The 20,207-nt window shown below is 41.6% G+C and overlaps 2 protein-coding genes across 3 annotated transcripts in view; both read left to right on the top strand.

Annotated features, from left to right (window-relative positions):
- The window catches only part of LOC104245577 (F-box protein At2g02240-like), a 57,273-nt gene extending 39,489 nt beyond the window's left edge, over nt 1–17,784 (top strand). Inside the window, exon 4 of one of the 2 annotated variants that reach the window (XR_011400433.1) lies at nt 17,550–17,784. Coding sequence is in view for 1 of the 2 variants with exons in the window: in XM_070148343.1 (XP_070004444.1) it covers nt 4,821–5,963 (1,143 nt within the window). In the remaining variant the exon portion in view is untranslated. Of the gene's footprint in view, nt 1–4,110; nt 10,280–17,549 lie in introns of those variants that run through there. The other variant, XM_070148343.1, reaches the window with a different exon arrangement.
- On the top strand, nt 11,332–12,660 carry LOC138869157 (uncharacterized). The gene is made up of 2 exons (XM_070146754.1): nt 11,332–11,499; nt 12,193–12,660. Exons 1-2 carry the CDS (start codon nt 11,332–11,334, stop codon nt 12,658–12,660), a joined length of 636 nt encoding a protein of 211 aa, XP_070002855.1.
- Nucleotides 17,785–20,207: the final 2,423 nt, after the last annotated feature.

The following is a 20,207-nucleotide window of genomic DNA, read 5'->3' as shown; positions in this document are numbered from 1 at the left end:
AATAATCAAATTACATCAAGAATCCCGAAATTGGTCAAACCCAAGCCCCAAGCCCCCACCTTGGAATTCGATAAAAATCACATCAATAGAATTCTTATCCTCTCACAAGTCTATACATACCAAGAACATCAAAATCTGACCTCAAATGGCCCCTCAAATCACCACTCAAATCTCTCCAAAACTCAAGCCCTAATCTCCCAATTTTCTTCCCTAATTTCCTATAATATCATGATTAAACAATGGAAAAATCATCACAAACACAAATAATAAAGCCCAAGTAACTTGCCCCATTGAAAGTCCTTGATTCCTCTTGAAAATCGCAGCCCAAAGCTCAAATCTCGGCCAAAAATGGTGAAAAATGACCAAAAATTCGCGAAGAAGCCTTTATATACACTCTGCCCAGCCCTTCCGCATCTATGGTCCCCATTACACATCTGTGGGGCCGCATCTGCACAAAATCCTCCGCTTCTGCCGAATTTCCTTTAAAATCGCTCATCCGCACCTGCGATCAGTCCACCGCACCCGCGGGCTCGCAGGTGCGTCGCAGCTTCCGCTTCTGCGATGCCAAACCACATCTGTGGCCCTTCCTCACTCTGCGATCGTCGCACCTGCGGTCCCCAAACCACAGATGCGGTTATAACAGAAGTAGCAACTTCAGCATCATTCTCTAATTTCCAAACTTTCCGACAACCATTCGAAATCATCCCGAGGCCCCCGAGACCTTATCCAAAAATACGAACAAGTCACATATCACTATTCAAACTTATTCCAACCTTCGGAACACTCAAAACAACATCGAAACACCAAAGCACCCTTGGATTCAAGCCTAAGAATTCTAAAACTTCCAAATTCTGCAACTGATCCAAAAACCTATCAAATCTCATCCGAATTACCTGAAATTTTGCACATACATCACAAATGACACTATAGACCTACTACAATTTCTAGAATTCCATTCCGATCCCGATATCAAGATTTCCACTACCTACCGGAAAATGCCAAATTTCCTATTTCGCCAATTCACACCTAAATCAACCACGGACCTCCAAACCACATTCCGAACGCGCTCCTAAGCTCAAAATTACCTAACGGAGCTATCCGAACCATCATAATTCACATTCGAGACCTTCTACACATGAGTCAACATTCGGTTGACTTTTTCCAACTTAAGCTTATTCAAAAGAGACTAAGTGTCTCATACCTCTCCAAAACCACTCCGAACCCGAACCAATCGACCCGATACCACATAATATAGTTGAACAAGAGTGTGTGCCTAAAAGTCGAGGGCACAAGAGCGATACACGAATGGTAAAATTTGAGTGCAATTTTTGAGGGATACACTAAGAGAGTGAATTGGAAAAGGTCCTTTTATTTTAACTTATTTTCTTTATTTGTAGGTACTATGTCTTTGAATATTGGAGGTACTTCAACTCCAAAGGAGGGAGTCTCTAATGAGACCATTTTGGAGGCTTTACAACTTTTGATTATGAAAGTTGACAACATGGAAAATATGGTCAAGTCTCTTGACAACCTTCTTAACCAATGGAAAGGCTTATCACCATTAGGTCCCTACCGCACCACACCACAAATTTGAGTGAGAACTAGTGCAACACCACAAAATAGTTCTACTCCTACCGCACCACACATTGCAAGGCTAATCAACCAATCACAAGTTGATAACAATCATCTACCAAGACAAGGTCCACTTTCACAAGGTAGACAAACAAGAGTTGAGCATCAACAACAACCTCTTAGGCCACATCAACCGCAAAATGACTTTGATGATGATTTGGACTATGACGAGCAATATGATGAACCAGTTAGAATCCAACCTAGAAGGAATGGACAAGGAGGCTTTCGAGGGAGAGGTGGAAGGCATGGTAGGAACTATCAAGGTAGAAACTTGAATGATGCTTATGATGGAAATGTTGGTAATGAAGAACATGGTAGAAGATGAGGAGATGAAGAAGACCGGGGTCTTAATAACATCAAGACTTCACTTCCTACTTTCAAGGGAAGTAGTGACCCCGAGAAATTTTTAGAATGGGAAATACAAATGGAAATGATGTTTGAGCTTAACAATGTGTCCGATATAAAGAGGTTCAAGCATGCCATTTCTAAACTTGTTAGTTATGCTTCTTCTTGGTGGGAGAAAGAGCAATAGGATAGAAATAGAAATGAAGATATTGTTATTGATTCTTGGGGGTTTCTTAGGGTGGTTATAAGAGCAAGATTTGTGCCCAAAGAGTATGTGAATGACTTCCTTACCAAATTTTACAATATGAAGCAAGGAAACAAGAATGTGGAGGCTTACTTTAAAGAGTTGGAGGCCACTAGGGTTAGAGCCAATCATGATGATAATGGAAGATTCATAATTTCTAGATTTTTGGCGAGGCTTAAGCATGAAATCTCTAGCCAAATAACTTTGAACAAATTTGGTACTATACATGAGGCACTCCAAGGAGCTATTGATAAGTTAGGATTTTAACATGTTATATGCCCCTACTTGCCTATACTTTGATCATATATTGTTACAAAATAGTCCTAAAAGGCTCACAAGTTATGCTTGATTGAAGGTTTGATCGACAAAGTGACGAAATGTCAAAGATCGGCTCAAAAAGGAGTGAAACCTACTCAAGTATCAAAGACCAAGAAATCTAAGGAAAGAAGGTCTAGTGCGGACCGCACAAAGTTGAATGCGACCGCACTAGGTCGTGCAGAGAGTTGGTAAACCAGGCTAGAGGCAACGCGGCCGTGGTATACATCTCGCGGTCCGCGGTGAAGGTTCCGTGGCCGCACTACTCTTTTGTGCGGTCCGCGATCATGAGATTCAGAGAGATGAAAGTTTGCAAAGCCAATGCCATGCGGTCCGCGGTCGTGATTGCGTGGACCGTGCCAGCTCTTTCCGTGACCGCGATCCATTCTACGCGGTCCGCGGAGTCCAAGTTCAGGGAAGCAAAAGTCAAAGTCAAAGAGCCTAGTGCGGCCGCGGTCCATTTAGTGCGGCCTGCACAGACCCCGCAGGGGTATTTTTGTCCAGTTTTTCCAGCCTAGTATAAATAGAACATTTTACCATTTTTGGTCATCTTTTTTATTCAGACGTGAGCTGCGCTCCTGAGAACGATATTTGTAGCCATTTTTGGCACTTTTGCTTTACATTTACGATAGATTCTTGTAGTTTAATTTTAGCAATTAATTAATATGTTTAGTTCTTCATCTATTTCTTCAATTTCTTTGTCTAGCATGAGTAGCTAAACTTATTAGCTAGGGTTGTGGCTCAACCCTAGTGTGGGTAATTGATGGGTGTTGCCATCTAGTGTTAGATTGACTATGGGTGTTAGCTATTTGGTTTGATTTTATGTTTTAATCTAGAATTGGTGGTTGCAAACACTGATTCAAGCTTTGTGGGTTTAACTCTTCTTGAGAAAGAGAGTCTATGACCCCAAAATTGACCCAACAAGAAATTGGGATGGACTCATGAGAAATAATAGTCCCAATTAACGGGTTAAACCTCGAGAGAGTAATTACCCTACTTGAACCCTAGTTGCTTGGTCTAATTTGCCTACCCATTTGGTCTCGAGAGAGTCAATTGGGCAAAGTCACTTTCTCTACCGAGAGGTGTGAGAGTGGGTAAAATTGTGCAACGGTTATAGCATAAGCCCCAATTATGTCAATCGAACCTTAGTAACATCTACCCGTCAATTAGCCACCTAGGTAGTGTCACGACCCTAGTGCCCTTCTTCCCATTAGATACAACTTAGCAATATTCTCGTAGCATAATTTAGTGTTAATCAATAGTTTTATAAAAATAGTTATAATTCGAAAACCCAAAAATGTTTGAAGTGACATTAGGAGTACAAACACATCTCTAGGCTAGACAGACAATCCAACTCCATTACTAGCTCCCTGAGGAAATCGATCCCGACCTTCATATCGGGTAAAAGCTATTGCAACCCGCTCTTCCTACTTAAGTGTAGCATCGAGTTGGCAGCGATCACTTTTTGGCGCCGTTGCCGGGGAGCTTACGGTGTTGACTATATGTTTATTTAGTTTTGTGTTTTACTTCTCTTTCTTTCTTGTTTACTAATTTTGTTTGTGTCGATCAATCAGGTACAAATGGCTCTTAATGCAAATGACCCTTTCGGCAATATGATAGCAGGGGAGGAGGTAGAGGATCTAGTACAAGATGAGGTCTTACCTCAAGTTCCACGGAGAGGCCGAAATGCCAATGTAAATGTAAATGAGAACAACAATATTCCAGACCCTCCTCCGCCACTGCTGAGAGTGGCTCCCAGAGTTTTACCAAATCAAGGATACGCCAGTGCTATTGTTCCTCCCCGAATACGGGCAGGGAACTTTCAAATCACAAATGTTATGTTGACCTTGCTCGAACAAAGAGGGTATTTCATGGGTGCCTCTGATCAAAATGCCTATAAGCACTTGAAGGGGTTTGTGGATACATGCTGGGGTAGCAAGCAGACAAACATATCCGGGGATGTGTTGGATTGGTTAGAAAGGCTCCCCAATCATTCTATTATAACATGGGAATTGGCGGACAAATTTATTGCCAAGTTCTTTTCTCCAAGTCATATGGCGGCTCTTCGAGATGAAATATAGAGCCTTCAAGCAAGATCCAACGGAACCTTTGCACGAGATATGGGAAAGATATAGAACAATGGTGAAAGAGTGCCCTAATAACGACATGACCGAGGCTATGATTCAACAAACCTTTTATCGGGACATCAACACCACGAATCAATGCATTGTGAACCAATTGGCCGGAGGGAACTTTATGAAACTTTCTTACCAAGAGGCATGTGATGTACTTGATGAAATGGCCGACACCTCTTCGGAATGGCAAAGCCGAGCAAATGTGCCCCAAGGTGTCCCCACGGTCATCCATTTGCACAAGGAATTGCACGATCATGGACAAGTTATTGCCGAGCTTACAACAACTAAGAATCAATTGGCAAAGGCGCAATTGCAACAAGTCCAAAACCCGTGCCAAGTCAATGCAATGGACTTGGCACCTCACTATGCTTAAGAGAAGGCAAAGAGGACAACAATCTCAAGGGAATTGTGAACAATATGACAATGATGGTAGTGGTTATTCAAATGAGTGCTATGATGATCAAAGCGAAGAGGCCCAATATTTCAATAACTACCAAGGGAATAGAGGCAACTCTTCGAATCAACAATGGCGTCCTCAAGGAAATTGGGGCAATCAACAACAAGGCGGAGGTAATTGGAATAACAACAATCAACAACAAGGTGGTAGTAATTGGAATAACAACAACCAAAACAACAATTGGGGTAATCAAGGCAACCAAGGGAATTGGAATGGTAATAATAATAATTGGGGCAACAACAACAATCAAGGCGGGTGGAACAACAATGGAAACCAAGGCAACAGGGGGATGAGCTTTCAAAGGCCCCCAATGTACCAACAACCGAGCAATCCACCCCCTTTCCCTTCTCAAGGTCCTAGTTCTTCCGTAGGTGATATGGGAAGAATTGAAAGCATGTTCAAGCAAATGATGAAAAAGAACCAAGATTCCGATGCCCAATTGGCTTCTCATAATACATCTATCCGGAACTTGGAGGTGCAATTAGGCCAAATCTCTCAAGCGTTGAATACTCATCCCAAGGGTGCTCTACCAAGTGATATGGTAGTGAACCCGAAGGGTGGGAATAAAAATCATGTGATGGCGGTTACAACAAGAAGTGGGAGAGGCGGTGATGTGAATGCCTCAAAGCAAAAGCAAGTTGTGGATGAAGATATTGAGTTACGTGATGATAATGTACCTTTGGTTGTTGAAGATGTGGTTGAAGAGAATGTGAACAATGATGTGAGGATTGATATTGATGAAGCCGAGGTAGAGACTCAAGATGTCGTGAACCCGTCTAGGGAACACGTGATTGACATGCCCGAGCCGATTGTACCAAAGGCCAAGGCACCCTAGGCCACTTCCACCTTATCCTCTACGGTTAGCAAAGCAGAAGAATGATAATCAGTTTAAGAAGTTCATTGATATGATGAAAAACTTATCTATTAATGTGCCATTTGTGGAGGCACTTGAACAAATGCCGGGCAATGCAAAATTCATGAAAGACTTGGTCACAAAGAAGCGTTCTATGGATTGTGAGACCATAAAGATAACTCACCAAGTTAGTGCTATAGTGCATTCAATGGCCCTGAAGCTTGAAGATCCTGGTGCTTTTACCATTCCTTGCACCATTAGGAGTGCGGATTTTGCAAAGGCCCTTTGTGACTTGGGGGCTAGCATAAATTTGATGCCGTACTCGGTCTTCAAGACTTTGGGAATTGGGCAACCTAGGCCAACTTCAATGAGACTTCAAATGGCGGATCGATTGATGAAGCGACCTTTGGGCATTATTGATAATGTGCTTGTCCGGGTGGATAAGTTTATATTGCTAGTCGACTTTGTCATATTGGATTGTGAGGTGGACTTTGAAGTGCCGATTATTCTTGGTAGACCTTTTGTAGCTAAGGGGAAGGCATTGGTTGATGTTGAAGTGGGTGAGTTGACTTTTCGAGTGGGGGATGAAAAGGTGGTATTCCATGTTTGCAAATCAATGAGACAACCCGATAGCACGGAGGTGTGTTCATTTGTGGACATTGTCACAGCTGTGAAAGTGGATGACACAAGTTCCATGATCCATGTTGAATATCCCTTTAAGGTTGTGCTTCTTAATATGGATGTCAATGATGATGCTAGTAGAGTGGAGTGCATGAATGCATTGCATGGTATGAGTTCATATTCATATGAGAGCCTAAGAAGCTATCTTTGGATCTTGAAAACCGCAAAACTCCACCAACAAAGCCATCGATTGAGGAGCCACCGGTGTTGGAGTTGAAGCCACTTCCTCCACACCTCAGGTATGAATTCTTGGGTTCAAATTCTACTTTACCTTTTATTCTTTCGTCTTGATTAACTAACATGTAGGTTGACGCCACTTTGGTGGTACTTCAAAAGCAGAAAAAGGCGATTGGATGGATATTGGCCGACATTCAGGGTATAAGCCCCGCATTTTGCATGCATAAGATCATTTTGGAGGAGGATGCAAGGCCTTCTTTGGAGCATCAAAGAAGACTAAATGAGGCGATACAAGAGGTGGTGAAGAAAGAGGTTATCAAGTGGCTAGATGCTGGGGTGGTTTATCCTATTTTTGACAGTTCGTGGACTTCTCCGGTGCAATGTGTGCCGAAGAAGGTTGGTATGAACGTGGTGACCAATGACAACAATGAGCTCATTCCCACTAGAACGGTCACCGGGTGGAGAGTTTGTATGGATTACTGGAAGCTGAACAAGGTGACTAGAAAAGATCATTTCCCATTGCCATTCCTTGACCACATGCTTGATCATCTTGCGGGTTGGGCTTTCTATTGCTTTTTGGATGGTTACTCGGGGTACAATCAAATTCTAATTGCCCCGGAGGACCAAGAGAAGACCACCTTTACATGTCCTTATGGCACATTCGCTTTCTCTAGAATGCCATTTGGATTGTGTAATGCTCCGGCGACCTTCTAACGTTGCATGATGGCTATTTTCACCGACATGGTGGAGGATATCTTGGAGGTCTTCATGGATGATTCAGCGTGGTTGGGGATTCTTTTGAGGAGTGCTTGGTAAACTTGGATAGAGTGTTAGCCCGATGTGAAGACACCAACCTTGTTCTTAATTGGGAAAAGTGCCATTTTATGGTAGAAGAAGGTTTAGTGTTGGGTCACAAGATCTCGAAGTGAGGAATTGAAGTTGATAAGGCCAAGATTGAGGTTATTTCGAGGCTCCCTTCCCCTACTTCTGTCAAAGGGGTGAGGAGTTTCCTTGGGCACGCGGGTTTCTACCGGAGGTTCATAAAGGATTTTTCTAAAGTGGTACATCCGTTGTGCAAGTTGCTAGAGAAAGATGCAAAGTTCTTGTTCGATGAGAGTTGTATGCAAGCATTCGAGCTTCTTAAGCTCAAGTTGACTTCTACCCCCACCATTACCGCACCAAATTGGAGCTTGCCTTTTGATCTCATGTGTGATGCTAGTGACGTTGCGGTTGGGGCTGTTTTGGGCCAAAGGATCAACAAAATGTTCCATCCGGTGTACTACGCAAGCAAAATCATGAACGAGGCTCAAAGGAACTACACGGTCACCGAGAAGGAGTTATTGGCTATTGTTTTTGCTATGGAAAAGTTCCGACCTTAACTTATGGGGGCCAAAGTGATAATGCATACCGACCATGCCGCCCTTAGGTATTTGATGACCAAGAAGGACTTAAAGGCAAGATTGATGAGATGGATATTGCTTCTCCAAGAGTTTGATTTGAAAATTGTTGAACGAAAAGGAAGTGAGAATCAAGTGGCAAACCATTTGTCCCATTTGGAAGAGGAGGGGAGGCCTTGTGACGGCCTTGAGATAAACGATGCATTTCCTGACAAGCAACTCCTTGAGGTGTCAATGAATGGAATGCCGTGGTTCGCCGATGTCGCAAATTATCTTATTATCGGAATCATTCCGTGTGAGATCTCTTCCAACCAAAGGAAGAAGCTCAAGCGAGATAGCCTGGATTTTTATTGGGACGAGCCATATTTGTTTAAGATTTGCACCGATGGTGTGATTTGACGATGTGTCCCAGAGGAGGAATAATTGGGTAATTTGGAGGCTTGCCATTTCTCTCCCTATGGTGGCCATCATGGCGGGGCGAGAAAGGCTTCTAAAGTGCTTAGTTGCGGATTTTATTGGCCTACCTTATTTAAATATGCGGGTGATGTGGTCAAGAGATATGATGAATGCCAAAGAGCCGGCAAAATTTCTAAAAGGGATGAGATTCCCCTCAATACAATTCTCGAAGTGGATATTTTTGATGTTTGGGGCATCGATTTCATGGGTCCTTTTGTGAGCTCTTTTGGGAACACTTACATTCTCGTGTCGGTGGACTATGTCTCAAAGTGGGTTGAAGCCGTGGCTTTGCCTAACAATGAAGCCCAGAGTGTTGTGGCATTTTTGAAAAAGAGTATCTTCACATGGTTTGACACTCTTCGTGCTATCATTAGTGATGAGGGATCTCACTTTTGCAATAAGGCTTTCGACACGTTGCTTTCTAAGTACGGTGTCAATCATAAGGTTTTGACCCCCTATCATCCTCAAGCTAGTGGCTAAGTGGAAGTCTCCAACAGAGAGATTAAGAGTATCTTGTCTAAAACTGTCAATGCTAATAGGACCGATTGGTCGAAAAAGTTGGATGACACTCTTTGGGCATATCGGACGGCTTATAAAACTCTGATTGGTATGTCTCCATATCGGTTGGTGTTTGGGAAAGCTTGCCATCTTCCGGTGGAATTAGAGCACAAGGCATATGGGCTTTGAGGAAGTTGAACTTAGAATGGGATGTTGCGGCAAATTTTTGGGTTGAACAACTTAATGAGCTCGATGAGTTTAGATTCCATGCCTATTCCAGCTCATCCTTGTACAAGGACAAAATGAAGTACCTTCACGACAAATATGCTCGGGGCAAGGAGTTCAAGGTTGGAGATATGGTTCTCTTGTTCAATTCCTGGTTACGTCTGTTTTCGAGTAAGCTCAAGTCAAAGTGGAGTGGGTCTTTTGAAGTTGTGTTCGTGACCCCATTTGGTGCTCTTGATCTAAGGAACAAGAATGGTGAAGTATTCAGAGTCAATGGACATCGGGTCAAGCATTATCTTGGGAAATTTGATGATAGCCACGTGGTGGCACTTCTCCATCTAAAGTGATGTGATGGTTCTTTTTGTTGTTTTCTGTGTTTTTCTTGGTAGTGTAGGTTTGATTTTTGAGCTAACTTATTGTGAGATGTTACAGGGATTGAGTTGATGCAGTGCAAAATAGTTTGAAAAAAAAGTTGAACAGTCTCTGAAGTTTGCCAGTGTGGCCGTATTGCACTTTGTGCGGTCCGCACTAGTGATGGTCAAAAAGTGGTGCTCTCTGAAGTTTGCCACCGCGGCCGCATTCCATCTAGTGCGGTCCGTGGTGGACCTCCGTGGCCACGGTCTACTTTTGTGTGGTCCGCGGAGGTTGCCTTCTCAAGCTTCAAGTGAAGAAATCTCTATTAATAGACCACAAGGGTCACCCTTTACCCTTTTCGAACTCTTAACACTCAGAAGCCTAAAAGCACTGTTCACACTCTCATTTGATTGTAATTCTTGTTTGCATTGATTAGTTGCATTCCATCTCCACAATCTGGTAACATTTCATCCATATTTCATTGATTAATTTTATACTTGCCTTCTATTTTCATGCCCAGTAGTCTTAGCTTCTTTTTCTTCTCGTAGTCTTTATTTAACTATTAGCGTAGGGTAGTTTTAAATGCTGGGTTTGTGTGCTGAATATGCTTAGTGAATGGGCAATTGAGTAGGGACAAGTTAGGTTTAAAAATTGAACAAAAATAGCAAAAACTTAAACCCTAACTAGCCTGTGCAAAATACTCTCCGCGGCCCGCGGTCACCTTTGTGTGGTCCGCGGTGCCCTGACGCGGTCCGCATTGCCATTTTGCATGGACCGCGGTGCCCAAGTGACTGAAATTGAACCTATGCCCAGCGCGTCCGCATTGCACTTTATACGGTCCGCGCTGGCCCACCGCAACCGCGATCCCACTTTGTGCGGACCGCGGTGGAGAGATTCAGAGAGATGTTTTTCAGGACCTTGTCCCAATACGGACCGCGGTCGCCTTTGCACAATCCGCGGTGCCCCCAGTGCGGCCGCACTCCTGTTTGTGCAGGTCGCGGTGCTCTGTTCTGCAACTATTTCTGCAATATTTATTCTGCTGTCTGCAATTCAATTTCAACACTTGTTTCACTGCCTGTGCTGATACTAACCATGTTAGATGTGTATGCTTACAGATAATGGTCAAACAAAGAGGCAAAGGCTCGAAACATAGAGACACTCCCCCCTCTTCCCTTGATGCTCAAGCTTCAATCAACATTTCTTCTGGGTCGTCTGAGGGCTTAGCGGAAGGTAGTGGGGATGAATACTCTACCTCTCCCACAGCGTCAATATCTGGAGAGGGTGCTAGAGGTAATAAGGGAGATGGGGAGTTACCTGGGGGTGGTATGCCTCAAGTTGGGAGTGTTGACCGGACTAGAAATCCTGCTGTTTGGGAAAATAGATTCGTCAGCTAGGTGGAGTTCCATAAGTTTAGGGAATGGTGGCCAGCACGAAAGCTGATTCTTGAGACGAGCTTCAATGACAGAGATCTTCTACCCCTACACCCCAATGTACATAGACACTTTCGAGCTCGAGTGGGTTGGGAACACTTCAAAGATAATTATGTGAAGGCGAATGAGCACATGGTCAAGGAATTTTATAGCAATGTGGCCCACATCTTGAAGGGCACTAAAGTGACCAAAGTGCGAAACAAGAATGTGATATTTACCGGGAAGGCACTAAATGAATACCTGGGGTTCATTGAAGAAGACGAGTCCCTTTACAATGAAAAGTTGGCAATGGGCGAGGAGGTTTGTCCATGGTTAGCCTCATACCTGGTAGTCCCGGGTACGGTTCCAGAGTGGTTGCAAGCAGGGGTCAAAATACTTCGGAGGACTTTTAACTTTGATGCTAGGGGATGGTTGACTTTTGTGTGCAGTCGGCTCGATCTCACTACCCATGATCAGACTATTCCGCTTGCCCAGGCTGTTCTTGTTGCATCTATTATGGCGGGATACCCTATCAACGTGGGCAATGTGATGTCCCACGTCATTTCTACAGTGGGGGTTGAGCATGACCAGAACTACCCTTTTCCCAGCACCCTCACTATGTATTTCAGGGACCTGGAGGTGGAGAAGAGACCTTTTGACATCAAGGTCAAACATGTGGCTCCGTTTTCATGGTACAGTCTGAAGGGGTCAGACAACCCCAAGGACAAAAATTACAAGCCAACTGCTTCTGCTCCAATTGGCTAGTCTGAAGAGCCGGTTGCGGTAGAGCCGTCCACTGAGCCTGCTACCACAGTCGCTGACATGCCTATCAGACCTTCCACTACTGCTGGTCCCTCTACTTCAGCTGGCCCAGGGATTCCATCTTCCTGGGCCCATCCTATCACTGCCCACCAGCTGAGCCAGACACTTCATAGCTTGAACAACTGGATGTAAGCTGCGTCATCCAAGTTGTCCATCTTAACTTCTACCATTGCGGCTCAATCAGCACCGTAGCCAGCACAGTTTCCACAGGCCATTGAGGATACATTGAAGAAGATCCTGGAGAACCAGGAAAAGATCATCAGTACTCAGGGTGCCTTGGCTAAGGCAGTAGATTCTCATGGCAAGGCCCGAAAGGAGCTTGCCAGGGAGCACAAGAAGCTGCGCAAAACACGGGCTTCCAAGGAGTCGGTGAAAGAGCTGAGAGCAGATGTGGACAAGCTGATGGCAGACCAAATGCCTCTTGACTTATTATTCGGGGATCGAGCCCCAGCAGTAGCACTAGTAGTAGAGCCACAACAGGAGCAGACTCAGAGGCTTCCTAGGAAGAAGAGGAAGCTCCCTAGTGCAGACGAGGCGGTCATCCGGTTGACAGACCCACAGGAGGTCTCCTTCAGTCAGCCACAGGTTGCGCTAGATATTCAGCCCGTACAAGTCCAGACCCAAGTCCCAGCAGCTGAGCAGCAGGAGACTGAGAACTAGTCTGAGGTTCCTGTACATACAGAGGACCCGGGAACCACTCATGTTCCCATGCATACAGACGAGGCTTAGGGAGCTCCTATATCCTTTCATCTTGATTTTTGATGCTTATTTGTTTAGTTGGCATTAGGGACAATGCCAGCTTTTATTTGTGGGGGTGCACCCTACTTTTTATCCGGATGATTGTATATATTAATTGACTTAGTTTATGTTTCTGTTGATTTTCTATTTGGTCTGTATATAACTTTACATTTAGTTACTTTTATCGCACTTTTTATCTTCTCTTTGGTCTGTATATAAAGTTACATTTTTGTATATATTCATCCCCCATTGTATATTTTAATCCCCTATTGTAAATATTCATTCTATTTTCTATTTTCGTACAAATTTTTCATTTTTAGCTTAGTAGATAGGCTCGCAGCCTTCCATTTTTTATTTTTCTTTTGTTTTTAGTAGTTTATAGTTAAGGGTACCTCAAGCAAAGCTTCACTTGGGCCTAACACATTTGCTTGTGATCCCATGGTCAAAGACAAGTGGTTGTGTTAAGGATGGTGAAAGTAGTGACCTTGAGACTCTTGTTTTGACCAAACAAACATCATGTGGTCTTTCGGGACTATTGTGTGCTCAATCGTGTCTAAGGTTGTTGTGGGCCCCCGACTCTATGTCTTTAGCAATCCTTGAGTGTGTGTGGTGAGAAATCGAATTGTGAGTCCAAGTCCCGAGCCAATGGTCAAGAACTTGCCCTGAATGTTTGTTGAGGCGAAATTTTGAGTGACATTTGACTTGAGAAGTGATTATAGGATCTCCTTGATCCAAATAATAGTCGAACAATTCCATAACCTACCAATGATATAATCCCTAGCTAACCCTTTTGAGCCTTAAACCTTTTTCTTTCAAGAACCAATGCTACAAGCCTATACCCGTTCTAAATTATACCCTCTCTTGGCACCCAAATCGTCCCTTGAGTAATGGCAAAAGTCTAAGTTTGGGAGAGGAGAGACAAGAAATGAAACAAAGTGGTAAAAGGTACAAAAGCAAAAAGGAAAGGAAGGCGATAAAAAAGAAAGAAAAGAAAAAGACAAAAAGAAAGCCCAATGTGCAAAGAATAAAACGGGATTCAAGAAAAAACAAAAGTGAAAAAGGTGTGGAAAAAGTAGAAAAAGGAGAAATGCTTTGAATTGCATAAGAAAGAGTGACAATGTGTCTCTCTAACCCCTTGAAAAGAAGTGAAATACTCAAAGAGTCAAAGAGAATTGTGCCAAAATGAATCAAAAGAAGTGCTTAAGGGAAGATGGAACCCATATAGACCAACAACTTTTCCTACCCTGAACCAAAAGCCTTCACATTGACTCCACAAAAGCCCTATATGATCTTGAGTTGGATGACGCTCGCATTAGTGGATACTTACATGAGGGTCAAGCATATGGTACTTAGAGCCGGAGTTGTGACCTTTTCTTGAGAGAGAGAGAGTGAATTCCTATTAACCTTGGTTTGTGTGCTTATACTCTAAAAGGTGAGGTTTGCTTAGGGAGAGTTGAGGATGTGTGAGTTTGGGTTCCACAGCGACCAAAGTAATTGAGAGAGTTCTTTAATGTAATGAGTCAATTCTTGATGCTCTTGTGTCACACTTGATCCATAGTTTTTCAAAGTTTAAATTTTGTTAATGATCCATTCGTATTGAGGGCAATTGTTAGTCCCAATTGATGCTTGTTGAGGTTACTTTAGGACAACTGGAATTACTTGGATTTCCTTTAAGGGGTGAGTCTTATTTTGTTTGCTTGAGGACAAGCAAAGATTTAAGTTTGGGGGAGTTGATAAGTTAGGATTTTAACATGTTTTATGCCCCTACTTGCCTATGCTTTGATCATATATTGTTACAAAATAGTACTAAAAGGCTCACAAGTTGTGCTTGATTGCAAGTTTGATCGACAAAGTGACGAAATGTCAAAGATCGGCTAAAAAAAGAGTGAAACCTGCTAAAGTATCAAAGACCAAGAAATCTAAGGAAAGAAGACCTAGTGCGGACCACGCAAAGTTGAATGCGGCCGCACTAGGTGGTTCAAAGAGTTGGTAAACCATGCTAGAGGCAACGCGGCCGCGGTACACATCTCGCGGTCTGCGGCCGCACTACTCTTTTGTGCGGTCCGCGGTCATGAGATTCAGAGAGATGAAAGTTTGCAAAGCCAATGCCATGCGGTCCGCAGTCGTGATTGCGCGGACCGCGCTAGCTCCCTCTGCGGCGGCGGTCCATTCTACGCGGTCCACGGAGTCCAAGTTCAGAGAAGCAAAAGTCAAAGTCAAAGAGCCCAGTGCGGCCGCAGTATATTTAGTGCGGCCTGCACTGACCCCGCAGAGGTATTTTTGTCCAGTTTTTCCAACCTAGTATAAATAGAACATTTTACCTTTTTTTGGTCATCTTTTTTATTCAGACGTGAGCTGCGCTCCTGAGAACGATATTTGTAGCCATTTTTGGCACTTTTGCTTTACATTTACGATAGATTCTTGTAGTTTAATTTTAGCAATTAACTAATATGTTTAGTTCTTCATCTATTTCTTCAATTTCTTTGTCTAGCATGAGTAGCTAAACCCATTAGCTAGGGTTGTGGCTCAACCCTAGTGTGGGTAATTTGATGGGTGTTGCCATCTAGTGTTAGATTGACTATGGGTGTTTGCTATTTGGTTTGATTTTATGTTTTAATCTAGAATTGGTGGTTGCAAACACTGATTCAAGCTTTGTGGGTTTAACTCTTCTTGAGAAAGAGAGTCTATGACCCCAAAATTGACCCAACAAGGAATTGGGATGGACTCATGAGAAATGATAGTCCCAATTAACGGGTTAAACCTCGAGAGAGTAATTACCCTACTTGAACCCTAGTTGCTTAGTCTAATTTGCCTACCCATTTGGTCTCGAGAGAGTCAATTGGGCAAAATCACTCTCTCTATTGAGAGGTGTGAGAGTGGGTAAAATTGTGCAACGGTTATAGCATAAGCCCCAATTATATCAATCGAACCTTAGTAACATCTACCCGTCAATTAGCCACCTAGGTAGTGTCACGACCCTAGTGCCCTTCTTCCCATTAGATACAACTTAGCAATACTCTCGTAGCATAATTTAGTGTTAATCAATAGTTTTATAAAAATAGTTATAATTCGAAAACCCAAAAATATTTGAAGTGACATTAGGAGTACAAACACATCTCTAGGCTAGATAGACAATCCAACTCCATTACTAGCTCCTTGAGGAAATCGATCCCGACCCTCATATCGGGTAAAAGCTATTGCGACCCGCTCTTCCTACTTTAGTGTAGCGTCGAGTTGGCAGCGATCAACTATCAAGGTTGAAAATAAACTTCAAGAATAGAGGCAACTCAAAGAGAGAAAATCCAAAAATTACAAAACTTTATGGAGCAAAAACAAGGAAACTTGGCAATCTCTTTCATTGAAAAAAAACTAAAAGTTGACTCCAAGTGGCAAAATAACAAAGGCAAACCTAAGGTGGAGGCTAAGGAGGGAGGTAACAATTCTAAACTTTATTTCCAAAATCCTAACTCTAATATGTGCTACAAATGTCAAGGATATGGTCATAAAATGAGTGAATGTCCTAATAGAAGAACCATAATCCTTATGGAAGAAGCTTATGAAAGGGAATAAAGTAGAGAATCATGTGAAGAAGAGGAGGCTGAATTGTGATGATGAAGTAGAATATGGCACTCCTAATTTACTTTGTATGTTGTTAGGAGAGTGTTGAGTGCACAAGTGATGGAAGATATGAACCAAAGAAAGAACTCCAAGTGAAGTGACCGAAGCCACCCTAGCCCAAAGTGAAGATTCTTCCATTCTTTAAGGAGGTAAAATAGAATCTTTAGAAGTGCATCATGGTATGATTTCTAAGCCTAACACTCTTTCTTCTTGTGATGAGCATAGTGATATTTCAAGTGTTAGTTTGGGTACATTTATTGATTCTAGTGATTCTTTGAGTTGTGGAGATACACTAGGTCGTGATTCTAGTTGTTTTGATGGTTTGAATGACCCATTTGCTTATGAAGAAGCATTGATTGAGGTTGAGGAAAGCATAGAGATTGCATCTTTATGTGATTTTGTTGAGTTTGGTTCTTTGATTTCTATTGTTCATACTTTTTATTTTGAGGATCATTCTTTAATTGGTGATGATTGCTTATTTGAAGGTGAATTGAGTGGTAAGATTTCAAGCTTTAAGCCATTTGATTCTTTCTTGTTTGATTATGAGATGTAATCTTTTGAGTTTGATTTGGATTTACCAATCAAAGGTTTCATTTTTGAGGAGTCGTTTGAGATCTTACTAATGAGATTGTTTTGGAAGCTAAACTTTTTGAGAAAGAAGAAAGTTCATTACTTGGTGTAAACTTTCTAACTTATTCTACTCATATATTTGATAGAGCTAATTTGTTCCACTACATTAGTGATTTGAGTTTAAAGCAAGTTGATAACTTTCATGTGGATTGGTGTTATGAGTTTAAGAAAAAGCATGATAAATCTTTCTTGAATGATAATATTAGTGAAGCCAAGAGGCCCTTGTTTTGTTTCAGCATACCATTCTTATTCTTGATTTCTCATGTCGTCTTGAATTCAAGAATGGCTTATTTATTTGGCTTATGCTTATGCTTGGGGCACACTTGGTGTGTAGATTGGAGGCATTTCATGACAATTTTCATATTTTGGGTAGCTTTTATGCTTTGTTTTGTCCATGAATATCATTAAATTTTGGTTTGAATGGTAGATTTGTCTTACTTATTGGTTTGAATGCTTAGATTTACCATAAATTTGCTAAAATATGGGTTGCTTGTTACTTTGAAGCGCTTGCTTATGTCAAAGTTAAAATTTTACTAATGAAGCTCTCTTTCTTTTGTTTAAAGGTCCAAATTCGAGGAGGGAGGATGATACAATCTAGATAGCCATTGAGCGTTGGATGTTACTTTCATAATGGAACGACTACATATATAATTTCGTCAACAATTAAAGACTATACTACATTTGGTGGCTATATTTGTAATATTTAGCTCCCTAGTATAAATAGCCCTTAAGGCTCTCATTTGAGGGTTAGCTTATTTTAATATTGTGAATAAAAACTCATTGAGTGTTTAGGATGAATTTCTATGTTTATTGATTACTTGTTAAGGTGAACTTGCGAGGGGATTGCTTCCTCTGAGAGTTGTTCATATAGTTTTGGGTCAACTAAGTCTTAAATTGATTGGGTATTTGTTTATTTCAAATGTTCTTTCAATTTTCTTAGTTGGTTCTCTACTAAATCTCTATTTGTCAATCATTTTATTTGTGTTCTTATTATCTTGCTTCTGCGTTCGTATTAATATTGTACTCTTTACATTAAATATACTATATAAAAGGGCATCAACGACATAACATAATGATCTTCTTAATGCGAAACTTTATTAAAGTGAATACTTAATTGTTCCATAAGACTTGGAACTTCTTTGGTCTAAAAATAATTGTAGTGAGTTACTAGTCCCAAGGAATCTTCAAGGAAACTAAACTTTCGACCTACAAATTTGATAAATCTGCATCCCCCGGAATTCCGTCGAGTCTATACTCTGTGAGTTCATTATTCCGCACATTGTATTCAACGAATCGATCGTTCATTCTCCATAATATATTTCCATTTTCCTTAACACGTATAAGGTCATGTAGAGCCGAGGCCCATGGCTTTCCTTCCAATGAGTCTAATGTAGGAATGTTGATGATGTTATTCCAGATCCCGTCTTTCTCCAGCGACCAAATCAGAATTTTCCCCTCAACAATCCAAGAAAGGCAAACACGATTATCAAAAGCATGGAGCATGAAACATCTCCCATGGTTGCTTGGAACCGGCGTTACAATAAATTTTTCATCGGCTAAGTAAAAAGTTATAACCACGTGTCCAGGTTCCGGGTTGTTGCCTCTAAATGAAGTGGTCATAATGTTAATAGTACCGTTTAATGAAATTGGTCTTACGTGGATCAACTGACAATCAACTGGAGCAGGAACATTGTTCATCCTTCTTCAAGATTGATTATTAACTGAGAATATTTGAACGTTGTAAATCTTTTGGCCATAACAGTACGATTCACCTGCCACCTGTACAAATAGTACCTTGTAATCATCAGCCACATAATCATAGTCAAAACCAAGTCGTACGCATTGCCTATTACGCTGCAACATATTAGGGATTGGGATGCTTTTATATTTTCGGATTGCAGGATTCCATAGTATCATATCGTGATAATCAAACATAAGGACCAAGCCATTGCATGAACACACTTGTAAATAAGAACATTCATGGCGGAATCTTGGCAAGGGCGGATCGAACAACATAACCTTAGAATCAACACTGAGTGATGCTTCTATTGATAGGATTCGAGGCATATGAGTTGACGAATGATCGTATTTGAAGGATGAAAAATTGTCAGTTAAGAGAATTTTTTGACGGCTTATATTGGCTGATGAATTATGTAGATGCAACTTGATAAACTCAGGGTCATTGATGGAAGAATACCATGATTTGCAGATACTTTTAAACCGTAATAGAGATTTGATAGGTAAATTCAAGAGGAGGAAGATGATGATATCATCAGGCAAACTGGAGCGGCGACCCATTGGAGATGTCATGGTCTGCTAATACTTAAGGGTTTAGGGTTGCTTCCTATTTATACGAATGCCTCAAGTCCGCTGCATGCCAATTTCTCTTATAAATAAATAAATTTTACTTTGTCACGAAAAGCGAAGAAGAAAAAATAGAAGAACCTAACTCGTCTTTTAAACTAAGTTTTGCGTGAAAAGGAGTCTTTAGAATTGGAGACCCCTTATTATTTGAAACAGTGAATTTAGTCTAGTCCATCACCTACCTATTCTTGTTGAAGTTGGATTCAATTTTACTTGCAATTTTCTTTTAGCAATAAGCTTTACTCTTAATTCAGCTCGAGTTACAATTATTAATTTGAGGTATGGTCAGTCCAATTCCCGAACATAGCATTACCCATATCTTTGAGTTTAAGAAGTTATTGCTTCTATTTCATTTTATATGACAATATTTATCATGACATAAAATGCGACATGCAATTGATTTATGTGTTATATACCGTATGGTGGCGCCTCCCTTCCATGACTCCAAAAACAATTTATCCGTATGAAAGAAAATATTATAGCAAAAACATCGCTCATAGAGAAAAAATCGCATCAAGTTTTAAACATAATACGTAAATTGTAATGTTCCAGTTGGTCGTTTTAAGCAATTGCGATCGGTACGGCTATTTGAGGTCATGAGTTGCTTCACATAGTGTATTATGACTTGCATGCATAGTTGGCTTTGGTTTTGAGTTATGCCGAATTTGATTTTGAAGGAGGACTCCCGCTTGGGAAGCTTGAAGTTGAAGGAGTTGACTAAGCTTGACTTTTGAGTATTTGACCTAGGATCGGAGTTTTGATGGTTTTGGTAGGTCCGGATGGTGATTTTGGACTCAGGCGTATGCCCGGATTTGCATTTGAATGTTTCTAGAAGGTTTCGGTACCATTTGGTGGAA

This window comes from Nicotiana sylvestris, chromosome 1 (assembly GCF_000393655.2).
Source record: "Nicotiana sylvestris chromosome 1, ASM39365v2, whole genome shotgun sequence".
Taxonomy (NCBI): domain Eukaryota; kingdom Viridiplantae; phylum Streptophyta; class Magnoliopsida; order Solanales; family Solanaceae; genus Nicotiana; species Nicotiana sylvestris.
Note: the sequence above shows the minus strand (reverse complement) of the source record. Positions and strands in the feature narration are given on the sequence as shown.